This window comes from Grammomys surdaster, unplaced genomic scaffold (genome assembly GCF_004785775.1).
Source record: "Grammomys surdaster isolate TR1022 unplaced genomic scaffold, NIH_TR_1.0 270, whole genome shotgun sequence".
NCBI lineage: Eukaryota > Metazoa > Chordata > Mammalia > Rodentia > Muridae > Grammomys > Grammomys surdaster.
In genome coordinates this window covers 2,055,784-2,070,894 of record NW_021604711.1, presented here as the reverse complement: position 1 = coordinate 2,070,894, position 15,111 = coordinate 2,055,784, and the positions used below count along the sequence as shown (strand labels likewise).

Below are 15,111 nucleotides of genomic sequence, written 5' to 3'. Positions count from 1 at the left end.
TCTCTCTCTCTCACACACACACACACACACACACACACACACAGTGGAAACAGAAAATTTCACAGAAAGACAATGTGTGATTTCCAGCTTATCTGGAGGCACTTGTCATTAGGATTGCCGTCTCTGGACTGAACAAGTCCCCAGTTCTTGTCCACCCACTTCTTTCCTGGCATTTCTTCCCTGGCCCCTAGATACATTAGGTTTGGGAGGCCTATATGCCATCCATCTGCACCTTCTGAAGACCAGGTTGGGGCCTGACTCACCCTAGAAACAAGTCCCTCTGGAGAGGCAGGTCATATACCCCACTAAGCCCGACTCAGAGCACCCCACCTGTATCTCAGTCCACCAGAAGCTGTCCTAGAAATAGCTCATCCTAGGCCCAGGTGCACACACTCAGGGTGCTGGGGTATGATCTAACTTTGGGAATTCCTGAGCTTCCCAGGTGCCTCCAATGCTCAGCCTAAGTTGAAGCCACATTGTAGAAATTTCCAGAACACATGGCTCTGAGGGCTCCAAGTTTGTCCCCTCACAGCCACACTCCTACCGATTGGTCCTGTGTTCTTCCTATCCATCTACCCCATTAGACCTTGTACACACCTGGTCTTCAAGCCCAATGATGCGTGTGCAACTTTTATTTCACAAGTTTACCTGTCCTTATATAGGTATACTACATAAAGCAGGTGTAGTAGTCCAGGCCTGTAATCTTAGCACTTGGGAGGCAGAGGCAGGAAGATCAAAGTTTAAGGTCATCATCGACTACACAATAAGTTCAAGGCCAGCCTTGAATACATGAGACTCTTATCTCAAAAGAAATCAGCAACAGCAAAAAGCAGGACTGGAAGCTTCCTACATGATAATACATCACTTTGTGCTGATGATACGTTCTGAGAAGTATGTCACTAGGTGATTGTCACTGTGGGAACACCACGATATTGCTAGGTAGTTGGAACTTTTGAGCATCCCTGTCTGATGGGGCCACTGTCATCCATGCAATATGTCACTGACCAAGATATGATTTTGTGGCAATGAACACAGACTGGACAAGTGTATAAAGCTCTGAGAACATCGGTGGTTAGTAGAGATGGGATTTGCTGGTAAGGTTTAATTTACTTTGCTTCTTTCTAGGATTTTCTTTCTTTTTTTCTTTTCTTTTGTTTTTCATTTGTATGGTTTCTGAGTTTTGGTTTGTGGGGTTTTGGCACAGGGTCTCATTCCAGCCCCAAACTACAAATCTTAGGCTGGTCTCAAACTCCTGATCCTCTTGCATTTGCTCTCTCTACCTCACAAGTGCTGAGATTACACACGTGTGCCATCATGCCTGGTATGAGTTAATAATTATTATTATTTATTTCTATTTTATGTGTACAGGTGTTTTGCCTGCATGTGTGTCTGTGCACTGCTTGCATGTCTGGTGCCCAGAGAGGCCAAAAGAGGGCATCAGAGTCTCAGGAACAGGATTTAGTTATGAGCTACCATATGGGTGCTGGGAATTGAACCTAGGTCCTTTGGAAGAGTAGTGAGTGTTTTTAACTGCTGAGCCATCTATTCAGCCCTGTGAATCCCTGTGTAAAGCTTGATTTGCACAGACTGCTCCCAACCTTGGCTCCCATCTCTCCCAATACGATTGTCTTCCCTCCTCCTGGCACTGGGGAAGAACCTTGCCCACAGGAATTTCATCTTCTTCTTCCAGGGAGGTAAGGGCAGGTCTGAGAGCTCTCTTCGTGGTTGCCACTTTCAGGTACCTTTGTATATATACAGTGTACCAGAGCAGCAGGCAGCATCCCCAAAGCTTTCAGAGCTAGCACATGGCAGACTGATACTCGAACTTGGCACTTCATCTCTAGTCTCCAAGTTTTTACCCATAAAACCAAATCATCGCATACATGATTAACTACTAAGTCCCCAAGTGTGGATTTCTGTTTGTAGAACTTAAATGCCATCCGGGAAGAGAATGATCTGCCCAACATTGAGAAGAAGCTGACAGAGTGCACTGAGAGCATCACTGAGCTGTTCAACACACTCATGATACTGGAGATGCAGCTGGTGGAGCAGCTGGAGGTACAGCCAGACTGGCATATATCCAGGGGCCTCCGCACGCAGCTGCAGAACCCTGCAAGCATGCCCTCCTCAGGCTCCTCCCCCATGTGTCCAGTGTGACCCAGTGGACACACAGGAGAGGACTGGATAGGTGGAGACTAGTGGGTCACTAGCACTCACTGGCTAAATGGCTTAGCAAACATGAAGAGTTCCAGGCCAGTGAGAGAAAAAAAGTCGAACGGTGCCTGAGGTTGGCCTTTGCCTTCATCCAGTGTGCACACAGGGCCAGAGACACATGTGCACCCCACCATATGCTGAACATGAGCATGTGAACATGCACATATGTGAATGCATGCATAAGCACACATGTACACACACAGACAGACAGACACGGTCACTTCTTACCAAAATTATTAAAATACATTATAGTCAGGGGCTGGTAGTGTAGCTCAGTGCTTGCTTAGCACAGACAAGTCCCTGGGTTCCATCCTTCAGCAATGCAAGAGAGAGAGGGGGCAAGGAGGGAGAGGGAAAGGGAGAAAGAGAGGAGACAGAGAAACCGAGAGAGACAAAAAGAGAGGAAAAGGAACACACTGCTCTCTTTGCTGCCTGGGAAAGGATTCTTGTGGAGAATGAGAGGTGAACTTAGTCCTCTGAAAATCTCCCCTCCTCCATCCTAGAACAGTCTCGGCAGAGTACAGATTTCTTATTAGACCCAAGGGGAAGTTCAGGAGCTTAAAAGACAGGTGGACCTGTGCTCGGGAGCCAAACAAAGACTCATCAGTGTTGCAGCCTGTGCCTGCTGTCTCAGGGTGGGCAATGTGAGGAACCTGTCACTTGGCCCTGACTTGGGAGAATGAAAAGCACAGGCATCTCAAGAGCATCTGTGGCCAGGGTGACTTGTGTGTTTGCAGGCAGCCAGGCTGGGGTGGGGAGTGCTGGATGCGATGTGATGAATTGAACCTCCTCAGATGTTGTCACAGCCGGGCCAAGAGACGGTGCCTAATCAATTCCTCACACATCAAATGGCACTTCCTACGCAGGATAGAGCCACTGTCACACAGCACAGCAGTCGCTCATTTCCCACGGGGAATTGCTCTGCCCAAGTACTGCAGAAGCAGTGCGTGCAGGGGAGGGCTGCTGCGGGCTCCCAGTCCTTTCAAGCAGGGAGATTCTTTTCAGTAACCAAACACTGAAAGTCCATGCTCTCGTCCTGGCCATCCATGTTGCTGGTCACCTGAGGCTGGAAGATGCTTGTCCCTGCTTCCAACAACCTTACTTGTATTCACCAAAATGCTGTGCACACGTGTGCGCACGCGCACACACACAAGAATAAACTCGTTTGTACAGCCTACAGACAGACTTTGGGCTCCTGTGATGCCCTGCATCTATGCTGAGAGGTCTATGAAGGGTCAAAAAAGCGCCTTCCAGGGGAGGAGGGTTCCTAATCACATTCTTTTTTTTATTTTTATTTTTTATTTTTTATTTTTTTATTTTGGTTTTTTTGAGACAGGGTTTTTCTGTGTAGCCCTGGCTGTCCTGGAACTCACTCTGTAGACCAGGCTGGCCTCAAACTCAGAAATCCGCCTGCCTCTGCCTCCCAAGTGCTGGGATTAAAGGCGTGCGCCACCACTGTCTGGCTCCTAATCACATTCTTATTATTCTCTTAACAACACTGAGATCTGTTTGGGCACCAAGTGCTCTGCTAAGTACTAGGGACAGCAGCTAGTTGTTGGAAGTCTAGGGTGACCGTCAGCTCTTACCCAAGCTCCTGGATCTGCCACATATGTGGTAAATCATTTTGCATGATGTAGCTAATTTACCCCACTAGCCACCATGATACTACACAGAAAAGCTGCCTCATATATGAGGAACTAAAGGCTGAGGGATTAAATGAACTCCCTAGAGTAGAGTTGACTCTTGAAATGACCCTCTGTTGCTTTTGTGGAGAAGATGGGCAGATGCTGCTGAGAGGCCTAGAAGGAAGGAGTTCATTCAGAGAGGAGGGAGTGAGGCCAGGATACGTTTTCCTGGTGAAGGCAGTTACATAGACACAAGGCCCAGGACAGGGCTGGCAAGATGATCTTGCTCAGCTGGTAAGGGATCTTTCCACCAAGCCTGATGACCCGAGTGTGATTCCAGGGACCCATGTGGTGAAAGGAAAGAACTGACTCCTGCAAATTGTCCTCTGGCCTACACATGTGTACACACACATACACACACACACACACACACACACACACACACACACACACAAATGTAAGTTAAAAAGACAAAACAAAACTAAAGCCCAGTGGCAGTAGCTGGAGAGATGGCTCATTGGTCAAAAGCACTTGTAGCTCTTTCAGAGGACCTGAATTTGGTTTCTAGAAGCCTCATGGCAGCTCTCAACAGTTTGTAACTCCAGTTCTAGAGGATCCAATGCCTCTTTCTGACTTCTGTAGGCACCAGGAAGGCACATGGTGCACATACATGTAGGCAAAATATTCATATACATACAATAAGTAAATCTTTAAAAAAAAAACAGTGACAGCATGAACATTCAAGGGAGTGGTGATCTGACACTGGAAAGCAACAGAGCTCTGGAAGCCGGGGTGGGGGTAGGGGAAGAGTGTCAATCCTTAGCCGTCTGCCAGTCAAGGAGGGTGGTATTTGCCTTTAAGAGTCTTTGGTTTGAGGTGGTGCAAAGGATGTTGGTACATACATTGACTATCTTTTATATCATTTCTAGGAGACCATAAACGTATTTGAAAGAAACATCACTGACTTGGTGGGACTATTTATTGAAAATGTCCAAAGTCTATATCCTTTCTGTGACAACCCTACCTTACCCATGGGAAGGCACCATAGGCTCTTGAGTTTGTCTCGGCCTCTAGAGCAGCTAAAGCAGAGGGGCCTAGGCTTTTAATAAAAAGCAAGGGATAGCCCAGTGGAGAGCTTGCTTAGCATAACTGAGGCCCTGGGTTCAATCCCCAGGACTGAAAGAAAGGGCAAATAGAGAGTAGTCTTGGGCAAAGAAGTGGTGGCTGCAGGGCCACACCCCCTTTTGCTTGTACTACAGAGTAAACTAAGCACTTTAGATACTACTTCAGTTCTTACCCAAAATATTCATCCTCCATTGATTTGCAGAAAAACCTACAGTCTCACCCCAAGAAAGTGTTTACACTTTCCGCGGGCCCTAGTTTGTAGGCATCTCCTTTTTGAAAGTAGAGGAATATAAAATCTACCACTTTCCACCAAGGAGGGAGGAAAGATGTAGATTTGGTAGACTACAGAGGATGCTCCACAGCAACTGAAGTGTTGTTCTCAACACTCAACATTGGTGGCCTTGCTGGAATGCCAGTTTGGATGCACAGAGGGACTGCATGTATTCCTAAGTGGGTGATGTTCATGGGGGCACTGACATCTCAGAATCACTGCCTGACCTTTTATTACAGGAAAACACCCTGGGATGAGCCCACACCCACACTGATGACAGGACAGGTTAAAAGGAGCAAGGCTAATAGTTAAGGTTAGAAACCAACATTTGAAACATGAACATTTCTTTATTGAAGGCAAAGTGCTAAGCACCACCCAGAAGGAACTCAAGTTCTAGCATCCTGGGGCTCAGAGTCCAGCACACGGTCATTGAGGTAGCAAGTGGTGTGCAAGGTACAGGGTCAATGTCCTCCCTAAACACACACACACACACACACACACACACACACACACAGAGAGAGAGAGAGAGAGAGAGAGAGAGAGAGAGTGTGAGTCCTGCAGGTAGCCACAGGAACCAAGTCAAAGGAGACAGTCCAGACAGCAGAAGCAGTATGTGGTGCAAAGGCCCCAAGAATGGGTCCAAGAGAACAGGTTATCAGATGAGACCATCAGGCCATGTCAGAGATTGGAAGCTCCCAGGAGCTTTAAGCTTGGAACTGGCTACACAAATCCTCAAGCTTATTCCAGGTGCTACAGGAGAAGGAGTAAGAGATTATGGGAGACCAGGGAGTTCTTCAGCAATGTTGGGAAGCCATGGGGATGGGGAAACAGACTGAGGACCTGAGGTGAGCTGGCACTGGGGGACAGTAATGACCCAGTATAAGGACAGGAATGATATGGGGACCTGACAATGCATGTGGGTGACAGCTCAGTGGCTATGATGACTCTTAGCACCTCAGGGCAGGTCTCGAACCCTTAGACTCTAAGGCTTAGAGACTGGACTCTCTATCTAGTAGGGATGACATGGCCTTGTTCATCAGAGGCCCAGCCACCTGGCTTGCCCTGCCCCTGGCTTTAACTCATAACTGCAGGATCGCTCAGTGCCGGGACTTGGAAAACCATCACCATGAGAAGCTCCTGGAGATCGCCATCAACACCCTGGAGAAGATCCTCAAGGGTGAGATGGATGAGGACTTACCCGATGATGTGCGGGCGGTGAGTAGGGGTAGAGGGGCTGCGGCATGGTGAACATTTTGGGGGAGCAGCAAATAGATAAGTGAAATCCAGCCCTACTCATGGCTTGTCTAATCATGACAAACTCCTAGAGGTTTTGTTTCCTCATGTCAAGGAGACAGTAGCCTGCTTTGCAGGAATATTGACTGCTGAGGAAGGTGCTTACAGTTGGTGTCAGGATGGTCAGGTGGTTATCCCGAGTTTCTGTCTATGGAGTCTTCTGGCACAGTTACAGACAGAGGTAACAGCCAGAAATTTCCCTCAGGGATCTTAATGGTGGAGAGCTGCAACACTGGTATACCCACAAGCCTCATGTCTGGTCAGGCACCAGGCTGCCCCAGTTTCCACTAGGGCAGATAGTAATACATACTAGGGATACATGTCTACACCTAAGGAGGCATCTATGAGTCTGCAGCAGCAGCAGCAGCAGCAGCAGCAGCAGCAGCAGCAGCAGCAGCAGCAGCAGAGGCAGCAGAGGCAGCACATGGATGTCTTAGGAAAGGGCTTCAGGCAGGCATGAATGGGCACAGGTCCAATACTTGCCCTCAGGAAACTGCTTCTGTTCGTACCCGACTTAGTTTCTTAGCTGCTCTACATCACTGTACTGCCATCAGGCCATGTTCCAGTTGCCCTTTGCCTGCCTGCTGACTCCTTGCTGCCTTCTTATAGACGGTTCTCCGTATGCAGACAGGTAGTTCTACTAGAAACCCAGACTATACAACTCTCACCTCTCCCAGCCCACCATGATCTTAGCGTTCCTTCCCTTATGTCTCAGACACTCTGGTCTAGGCCTGCCTCCATTGGCAGCCCCACCCCAGGTTCTGATGCCCATCCATCAGGCGTCCTCCTTTTAACTGACATTCTGTCTTACGATTTCTATTGCTGTGATGAAGCAGCATGACCAAGGCAACTTGGGGAGGAAAGGGTTCATTTGGCATATACTTCCAGGTGACAGCCCATCACTGAGGGAAATCAAGGCAGGAACCTAGTGGCAGGAGTTGATGCAGAGGCCATGGAGGGGTGCTGCTTACTGGCTTGCTCCTCATAGTTTGCTCAACCTGCTTTGTTATAGAAACCAGGACCACTAGCCCAGGGGTGGCACCACTCCCAATGGGCTGGGCCCTCCCTCCCACATTGATCACTAATTGAGAAAATTCCCAACAGCTGGATCTCATGGAGACATTTTTCTCAGATGATGTGCCCTCCTGTCTGAAGACTCCAGCTTGTGTCAAGTTGACATAAAACTAGCCAGTACACAATCTGTCTGGCAGACATGTTCATTCCTCAGTCTCTGTGCTTTTCTTGTCCTTGCCATTCAGATCTCCACTCACGTGTTAGCTCTCCTGAAAGGCCCTCCCTTAGTACCTCTTAAACAACCGTCTCTCTGTCAGACCCCATCGGTCAGGCCAGAAGCTCATCATAGTTCTAAACCCTGCTTCATGTTAATTTGTTTCTACAACTATTCATACTGTACATAAACTGTGAGGGAGGGCAGAGGTAGCCTTTTCATCACCATGGACCTCCTGTTTGCACTAGCAGGAGCCTCCAGCACAACAGCCAGGGGTGATCTTGGAACTGGGTGGATGAAAACATGTATTCACTAAATATTTACTTTCCCAGGAGCTGGGCTGACCTATGCGGATAGAAGGCCAGCAGTCTTGACTCCATAACCTCTGTTCTGAGACTAGGACCAACACCCAACATAACAGCAAGATGCAGGGTCACAGTCACATCAACCTGCTCTCCCTAAGCTACTTATACAGCTCACTGTTTAGCACACAGGAAACGCTACCCTGCCCTAACCAAGAAGCTAGTCTCGTCTGAGAGGTTCTGAAGTTTCTGACAGTCCTCATGGGATGATAGAGTCCCTAGGTCTGTGACACACTATGAAAAACATCACTGAAACATGCTTGTTCCCTAGGGGCTATAACACACAGTAAAATCTGGGCCCCAGAGGTCATTAACAGAGAGGCAGGCTAGCATTCCCTCTCACCCAAGTGGCCCTGTCTGGTACTGTAGTATCTGGGAACAAAGTTTCTTCATTAGAGGATTACCACTCTCCAGCCTGTTGACCACATGTTACCTCATTTCCTCACCAAAAAAAGCACCATTATCATGTGAGATTATGGATGAGAACACTGGGCAAGGGAGGTTCATGGATACGAGTTGGGGATGGTACAAGAGTCTGAATTGAGTCTTGTCTGATGAACAGTGCTGGGCCTGTGACTGTAGTGAGCACTGCAGCCTTCCCTAGTCACCATAGCTGGCAAGCACTTTGGGGGCACCCATGGCACTAGGTCATGGGGCTCTGCCTCTCTGCTAAGAAAGTTTTAGACTCACTAGCAAGATGGAATAGATTACTGCTTTCAAAACTTCATGGGAAACCAAGCCATAGTGGCACATGTCTTTAATCCCAGCACTCAGGAGGCAGAGACTATCCTGTCAGCCCAGGACAGGAAAGCCAAGACATTTCAAGACTCTTCTCTTCTGGGGCTGTGGCAGGACAGTCAGCAACTGAAGATGGGGCTTGCTGCTTGAAGAACCCAGTGAACTAACCTCCAAGCTGAGTATGAAGTATCCAAGAGACATTTCAGAACCTGAAAGTGGGGGTTTTATCTTCCTTGTTCTGTAATCGCTATTGCAACCTGGAGCACTGGTTGGGACTTAAGTGCTTATATACTTAGTGCTGGATGATACTCAAGTCTTTGATGGTGAGTGAGAGCATGTGTGGGCATGTATGCATGTGCAGTGTCAGTGCTTCTCCCTGATGGGATAGCATCACAGGCATAACCTATGACCTGGAATAGTCCTGTCATCTTTACAAACAGTGTTCTGTAACCATTTTCAAGAAAATCAAGCCAGGCAGTGATGGTGCATACCTTTAATCCCAGCACTTGGGAGGCAGGGCAGAGGCAGGCGGATTTCTGAGTTCGAGGCCAGCCTGGTCTACAAAGTGAGTTCCAGGACAGACAGCCAGGACTATACAGAGAAACCCTGTCTCGAAAAACCAAAAAAAAAAAAAATGAAATTCAAAGTTGCAGGAAATGTTTATTTCATTGAGGTTCCAGCTCTGGTTGATACAATGTGTCCAAACTGAAGAGTGAGTCTGCTTTTTTAAATGACCTGACCTTGATTGTGGCCATTTAGTCACAGTGTTTTATTCATTAGCCTAAGTGGATGTGTTCTCATCCCAGCATCTGGCATTCTTCCTTGAACAAAGAATGGTTTCAGTGAAACACCCTAGCAGAGACTTAAGGTGAGGCCCTTTTAAAGTGATAGTCTTAATGATAAAGTTTGTTCTTTCCTGAGCTACTTGAAGATTAAATATTGCATAGTTTCAAGCCTGTGCACCATATTATGAAATAGTGTTCAGTTATGCATACTCTTAATTTGTATATAATGGAATGTTATTTACTATATAACACTGTAATAAGCAAGCAGAGTTTATGGGAAAAATCCATATTATCTTTGGGTCTTGTTTAAATATACTTTAAAGATAAAGGTACAAAAATAAAAGAAGCCTGTTACTAGACCTCAGGACACTTACTCCTGAGTACCCAGTGCAGTTTTCATCTTCTGATCCTTCCCAGAGCCTGGGCCTGCTGCCTGCAGTTAGAAGGAATTGAATGGCTTCCTGTCGTTTCTATGGTGTGACTGTGCTGATCCGTTGTCCCACATCAGATAACCTGGCATTTCTCACATGGCATTCTGTGGCAAACTAACATCCCACAGACATTGTTCTGCACCAGAGTCTGTGGTCAGTAAGCTGAAAAGAAAGAAGGCAAGAGAGAGAAAACCAAGCAGGTTGTTTCCCAGAGAACATTGTACAGCATTCAGGACACTCTGTGCCCCGTGAATCTTACTTTGGGAGCCTGGAGGTATTTGATCAAAGAATATTTCCTTATGTAGGAACACTAACATTTCAGGATCAGACAGAACATATTTTTAGAAATTATTAGGCTAACTGATACTATAAAAAAAAAAGAAGCAAAACAAAGAAAGTACCGTTCTCTCTCGTGTTCTCTCTCTCTCTCTCTCTCTCTCTCTCTCTCTCTCTCTCTCTCTCTCTCTCTCTCATTCTCTCTCTCTCTGACCCAAAAATCCAAATAGATTTGAGTGCATTGGGATTTCAGATTTTTCTGTTTTGTGGTCATGTTATAAAAAGATAATGCAGATATTCCAAAGTCAAATCTTACAAAACCTGAAACCCTGTGTACCTCAGATAAGTCATGCTCCCCTATGTACGCTCTATCTGCAGTTTCTCAACAGAAGACACCCAGGTCTTTTGCCATTCTTGTGTTTCCAAGTACCTTGGGCTCAGAGTGGAGCACTGCTTCATCAGACCCTCAAACAAGCTTCCCCTGCCCCTGGGAATGATTGTGCTGGATTTCCCCCATTCCAGCCAGAGCCTGCATCTAGAGCCTGCCAGGCTCACTAGAAGGTGAAGAGTTGTACTAGCTCTCTATAAGGACCAAACAGTGCCAGGAACAAGCCAAGGCAAAGCAGACCCCAGTGGAACCAAAGCTTGATTCTGTTTATGTGAGAAGCAGCGGAAGACATATAGGAGATGGATACCTATCAGCTTACAGGGCCCAGGGTTGGAACAGCCTGGAGACCCTCAGTCAGACCTGACTGGCAGAGGTTCAGGACTACCTAGAAAGAGGCTTTGTGAGAACTGATATCCCCAGTAAGGCTTCCTTGGCTAGCCACCTGCCATCTCCCAGGAGAAAACATACTTTTAATGAGGACTGCAGCATGACACCTGTCACAGCTCAGGCTGGGGAACAGGCTGTTGCCTGAGGATGAGCTGGCACAAAGTGACTGATACAGTATGGGTTCTCTACTAGGTGTGTCCCACAGCCTGGGAACTCCCAGGGGCCTCTTTGTGCTCGGGCCATAATAACACACATGATCTCATTTGGACATTCTCACTTTCCAGCTTTTTGTTGACAAAGATACAATTGTTAATGCTGTTGGGGCATCACATGACATCCACCTCCTGAAGATTGACAACCGAGAAGATGAGCTGGTGACTGGAATCAACTCTTGGTGTGCACATCTAGTAGACAAGGTGAGCAACGAACACCGAGCCGCCCGCCCAGCTGGCTTGAGTTTTCACCAATCAGAGTGTGCTATTTTCCCTGAGAAACAAAGTAGAGAAAAGAAAAAGAGGTAAGGGTTGTAGAATTCTGAGGCCCAGTCATACCTCATTGTATGTGTAACTCCTGCCTCAGAGAGACCAGCAGTGCATGTTGTGGGTGGGGCTCTCAGGTTAAACATCTTCCCTCCCTCTCCTGGGCCTCGGTAAATGACATTAGCTATCATAGACACTGTGCCCTGGCTTTCCTTTCATTCCCCAGATTCACAAAGATGAGATCATGAGGAACCGTAAGCGAGTGAAGGAGATCAATCAATTCGTCGACCACATGCAGAGTGAACTGGACAACCTGGAATGTGGAGACATTATAGACTAGGTGTCAGCCAGAGATCGCCTCTAGAGCATGGATTTCCCCGAGAGACCTGGGATTTCTTTCATTCACCCCTATCTCAACACTGTTGGTAATAACTCTCAATACAGAGAAAAATAAAGGTCTGATGTCAGTATTCTCCTAGAGAGAGATCATGTATGAGCAGATCCTGAAACATCCACACAAACATGTCTAGGGGGCTGGCATCAGCCAGAGGTGTGGTTATGACAGACCACTAACCTCATGCTAGTGCTCTTCCGCTGGCCGTGGCTGTCATGAGCTGCATGCATTATCTTTCCCAACTATGGATGATGAGGACCAGGGAATTAAGGAACTGATGCTCCCCACTACAGCACTGAGGCCTGGGTTGCTCTTGAAAGCAGAGGCCACAGTGCCCTTTAGCTCAGAACTTGATCCGGATCAAATCAGGGACTGGTTACCCAGGTACACGGCCCTTGCACTAGACACAGCAACAGGAAGCAGAGGCTGCTGCTAAGACTGTGGAGGTGGCTGTGTGGAGAGTGCTCCTAGAACTCCCATGTTCCCATGTGTGTTAGCTTCCCATCACTGTAACAGACATCACTGGCAATCACCTTATGGAGAGTTTATTCTGGATTTTAGTTGCACAGGGTCCAGTCTGTGATCAGTTGGTACCATCATGGCAGGCGCACACAATTTGAGCAAAATGACCCACTTCACAGCCAAAAAGTGAGCTGAAGAAGAAGGATGGGGGTCGGGGGGACTCAGAATCTACTTTGATAGCACATTCTCAATGACCTGAAGATCTCCCATGCAGCTCTGCCACCCAATAGCAAGACTCAGGGGCACTGGCATTTGACACATAGGCTTTTTAGGATACAGGGTGACTTCTCCTGGGGAGTTTATTTCTACTTACCTCAGGTAGGGCAACAACAGACCAAAGAAATACTTCTGTCCAAGTCTAACATAATGGCCTATGGACTTAATTAGGAGTACTTATGGAACATGGGCAATCTTCAGAAGGAGTCTTGCCTTCCCTCTAGCAATTGCTAACTACTTATATGCATTCCCAGGGAGGACAGCAGCCTTGCAGGAATTATTATTGAGCCAGTGTTGTGAAGGACTCATGCGCCATGCCGTGTCCTCTGCCTCTTTTACAGTGCTCCTTGTGTCCTGGTGAGGGTGACTGCTAGAGAGGCATAGTTATTTTCATGCATTCAGGACCAAGCAGTGGCTGCTACAACTCAATATCCACTTGTTCCCAGGAGTTTGATCAGGTGCGTCTCTACAGTAGCCACCACTCTTTAATAGAAAAAGAAGTATTGCTGACTAAGGCCAATCACAGCAAAAACCTCTGGGCATAAGCACAAACATAAGAAACCAATTTGAAAAGCAGACTGGGGCACTGTAGTGGTTTAAATATGTTTGGCCCCAAGAGTGGCACTACTTGGAGGTGTGGCCTTGGAGTAGGTGTGTCACTGTGGGCATGGGCTTTAAGACCCTCTTCCTAGCGGCCTGGAAGCCAGTCTTCTGTTTGCCTTCAGAATAAGATGTAGAACTCTCAGTTCTTCCTACACAATGGCTGTCTAGATGCTGCCATGTTCCTGCCTTGATGATAATGGACTGAACCTCTGAACCTGTAAGCCAGCCCCAATTAAATGTTGTCTTTGTAAGAGTTGCCTTAGTCATGGTGTCTCTTCACAGCAGTAAAACCCTAAGACAGGCGCACACCTGTAATCCCAGGAAAATCAGTTCAAGGTCATATAGTGAATCTTCAGCCATATAGTGAATTTAAGACAAGCCTGGGTTAGAAATACTGTCCAAAAAAAAAAAAAAAAAAAAAAAAAAAAAAAGGACTTGAGAAAGAGAAAGAGCAAGAATGAAAGACCCAGAGAGAGCGAACATATTTTGTTAGTCAATTAGTCGAATAATATTCATTTAACAAGAGAACAATAGCTTCTCCACTAAAACCTTTGACCTCCTTTAACACAGATTCTGTCCTGGCATGGGATCCCACTGTGGAGTGGGTCATAAATCCAAATGGAACACAGTTGTTTTGTACCCATGTATCATGCCACTATTGCGCCTATGCAGACTTTGCATGGATGGAATGCTGACAGTAAGACATGAGCTCCGTGGCTGAGCAGGATCATTGGTGAGAAGTCTCCCCTTGCAGCCTGCACAGTGCTCTCAACCAGCCAGCATCAGCTAGTAGGGAAGGAGCTGCCAGTTCTGGTTCTGGCATGCAGCCAACAGCAGTGGGACCTGTGTATATTGTGTGTGTACCTAAGGAACCTCTCCCATATACAACTTAGGGAGGTACCCCCCCCCACCTAGAATTCTCATTCAACAACCTTATGTCTTCTGGGTGTGCCTTCTCCTACTCATGAAGGTGCCTTCTGAGTTGACACTCCTGTATTTGGGGGGTTTGTTTGTTTGAGACAGGGTCTTACTATGTATTAGCCTGGAATTCACTCTGTAGACCAGGCTGGCTTCAAACTCAGAGATCTCCTTGCCTCTGCCTCTCAAATGCTGGGATTACAGGTATGCAGCATCATGCCTGGTGTTACTGTGTTACTCTAGTTTTGGATTTTTTTTTATATATAGACATAGGCTGTTATAGGAAGTTCTCAGTCACCTTGTTAGGTGGCACTTGTGCCTTACCTAAGTACAAAATTCTCCAAACTATTCAGAGCTGTCCCCTGCCCCTGGCCCCTGCATGGGCTGATTTCCCATGCGTGCTACTCTAAGTACATTTTCATGTCTTTCAGATACATTTCTAAATCTGTAAACATCTCAGAAATTAACATTATGTGGTAGATCCTTTTTATAGAGTGGGCAGGTTCTCTGAAGGCCCACCACCATCTGTTCCAAACATTACCAACTGGACTAGGGATTCAGCAGCTAAGGATACTAAAAAACCTAGCTAGTACAAAACAGCATGAAAGGGTTCCAGAGTTTGTACAACTTCCTCAAAGAAGCAAGGTTATACAGTGGTGCTGCGGAAGGCACTGTGGTATCTAGCTCTCTGCCATCCATAAGCCTTCATGTCTCCCCATCCTGGGCCCAACACACCTCTTTCCAAAACAGTGAGCTCAAAGGACCAAGGGGAGCAGGGCCATGCTCATCTGTTATACCAGCTACTCCATCTGGCTCCCCAGGCCTATCACACTTTCAGCCAGCACCCCAGTGGCTT

The 15,111-nt window shown here is 47.0% G+C and overlaps 1 protein-coding gene across 1 annotated transcript in view; it reads left to right on the top strand.

Moving 5' to 3' along the window:
• Drc3 (dynein regulatory complex subunit 3) overlaps positions 1-12,019 on the top strand; it is a 36,083-nt gene extending 24,064 nt beyond the window's left edge. Inside the window, exons 8-12 of the mRNA XM_028776570.1 lie at positions 1,927-2,058; positions 4,769-4,839; positions 6,327-6,450; positions 11,408-11,539; positions 11,829-12,019. Coding sequence (XP_028632403.1) covers positions 1,927-2,058; positions 4,769-4,839; positions 6,327-6,450; positions 11,408-11,539; positions 11,829-11,942 — 573 coding nt within the window. The 3' untranslated portion in view covers positions 11,943-12,019. The remainder of the gene's footprint in view (positions 1-1,926; positions 2,059-4,768; positions 4,840-6,326; positions 6,451-11,407; positions 11,540-11,828) is intronic.
• The last annotated feature ends 3,092 nt before the right edge of the window (positions 12,020-15,111 follow it).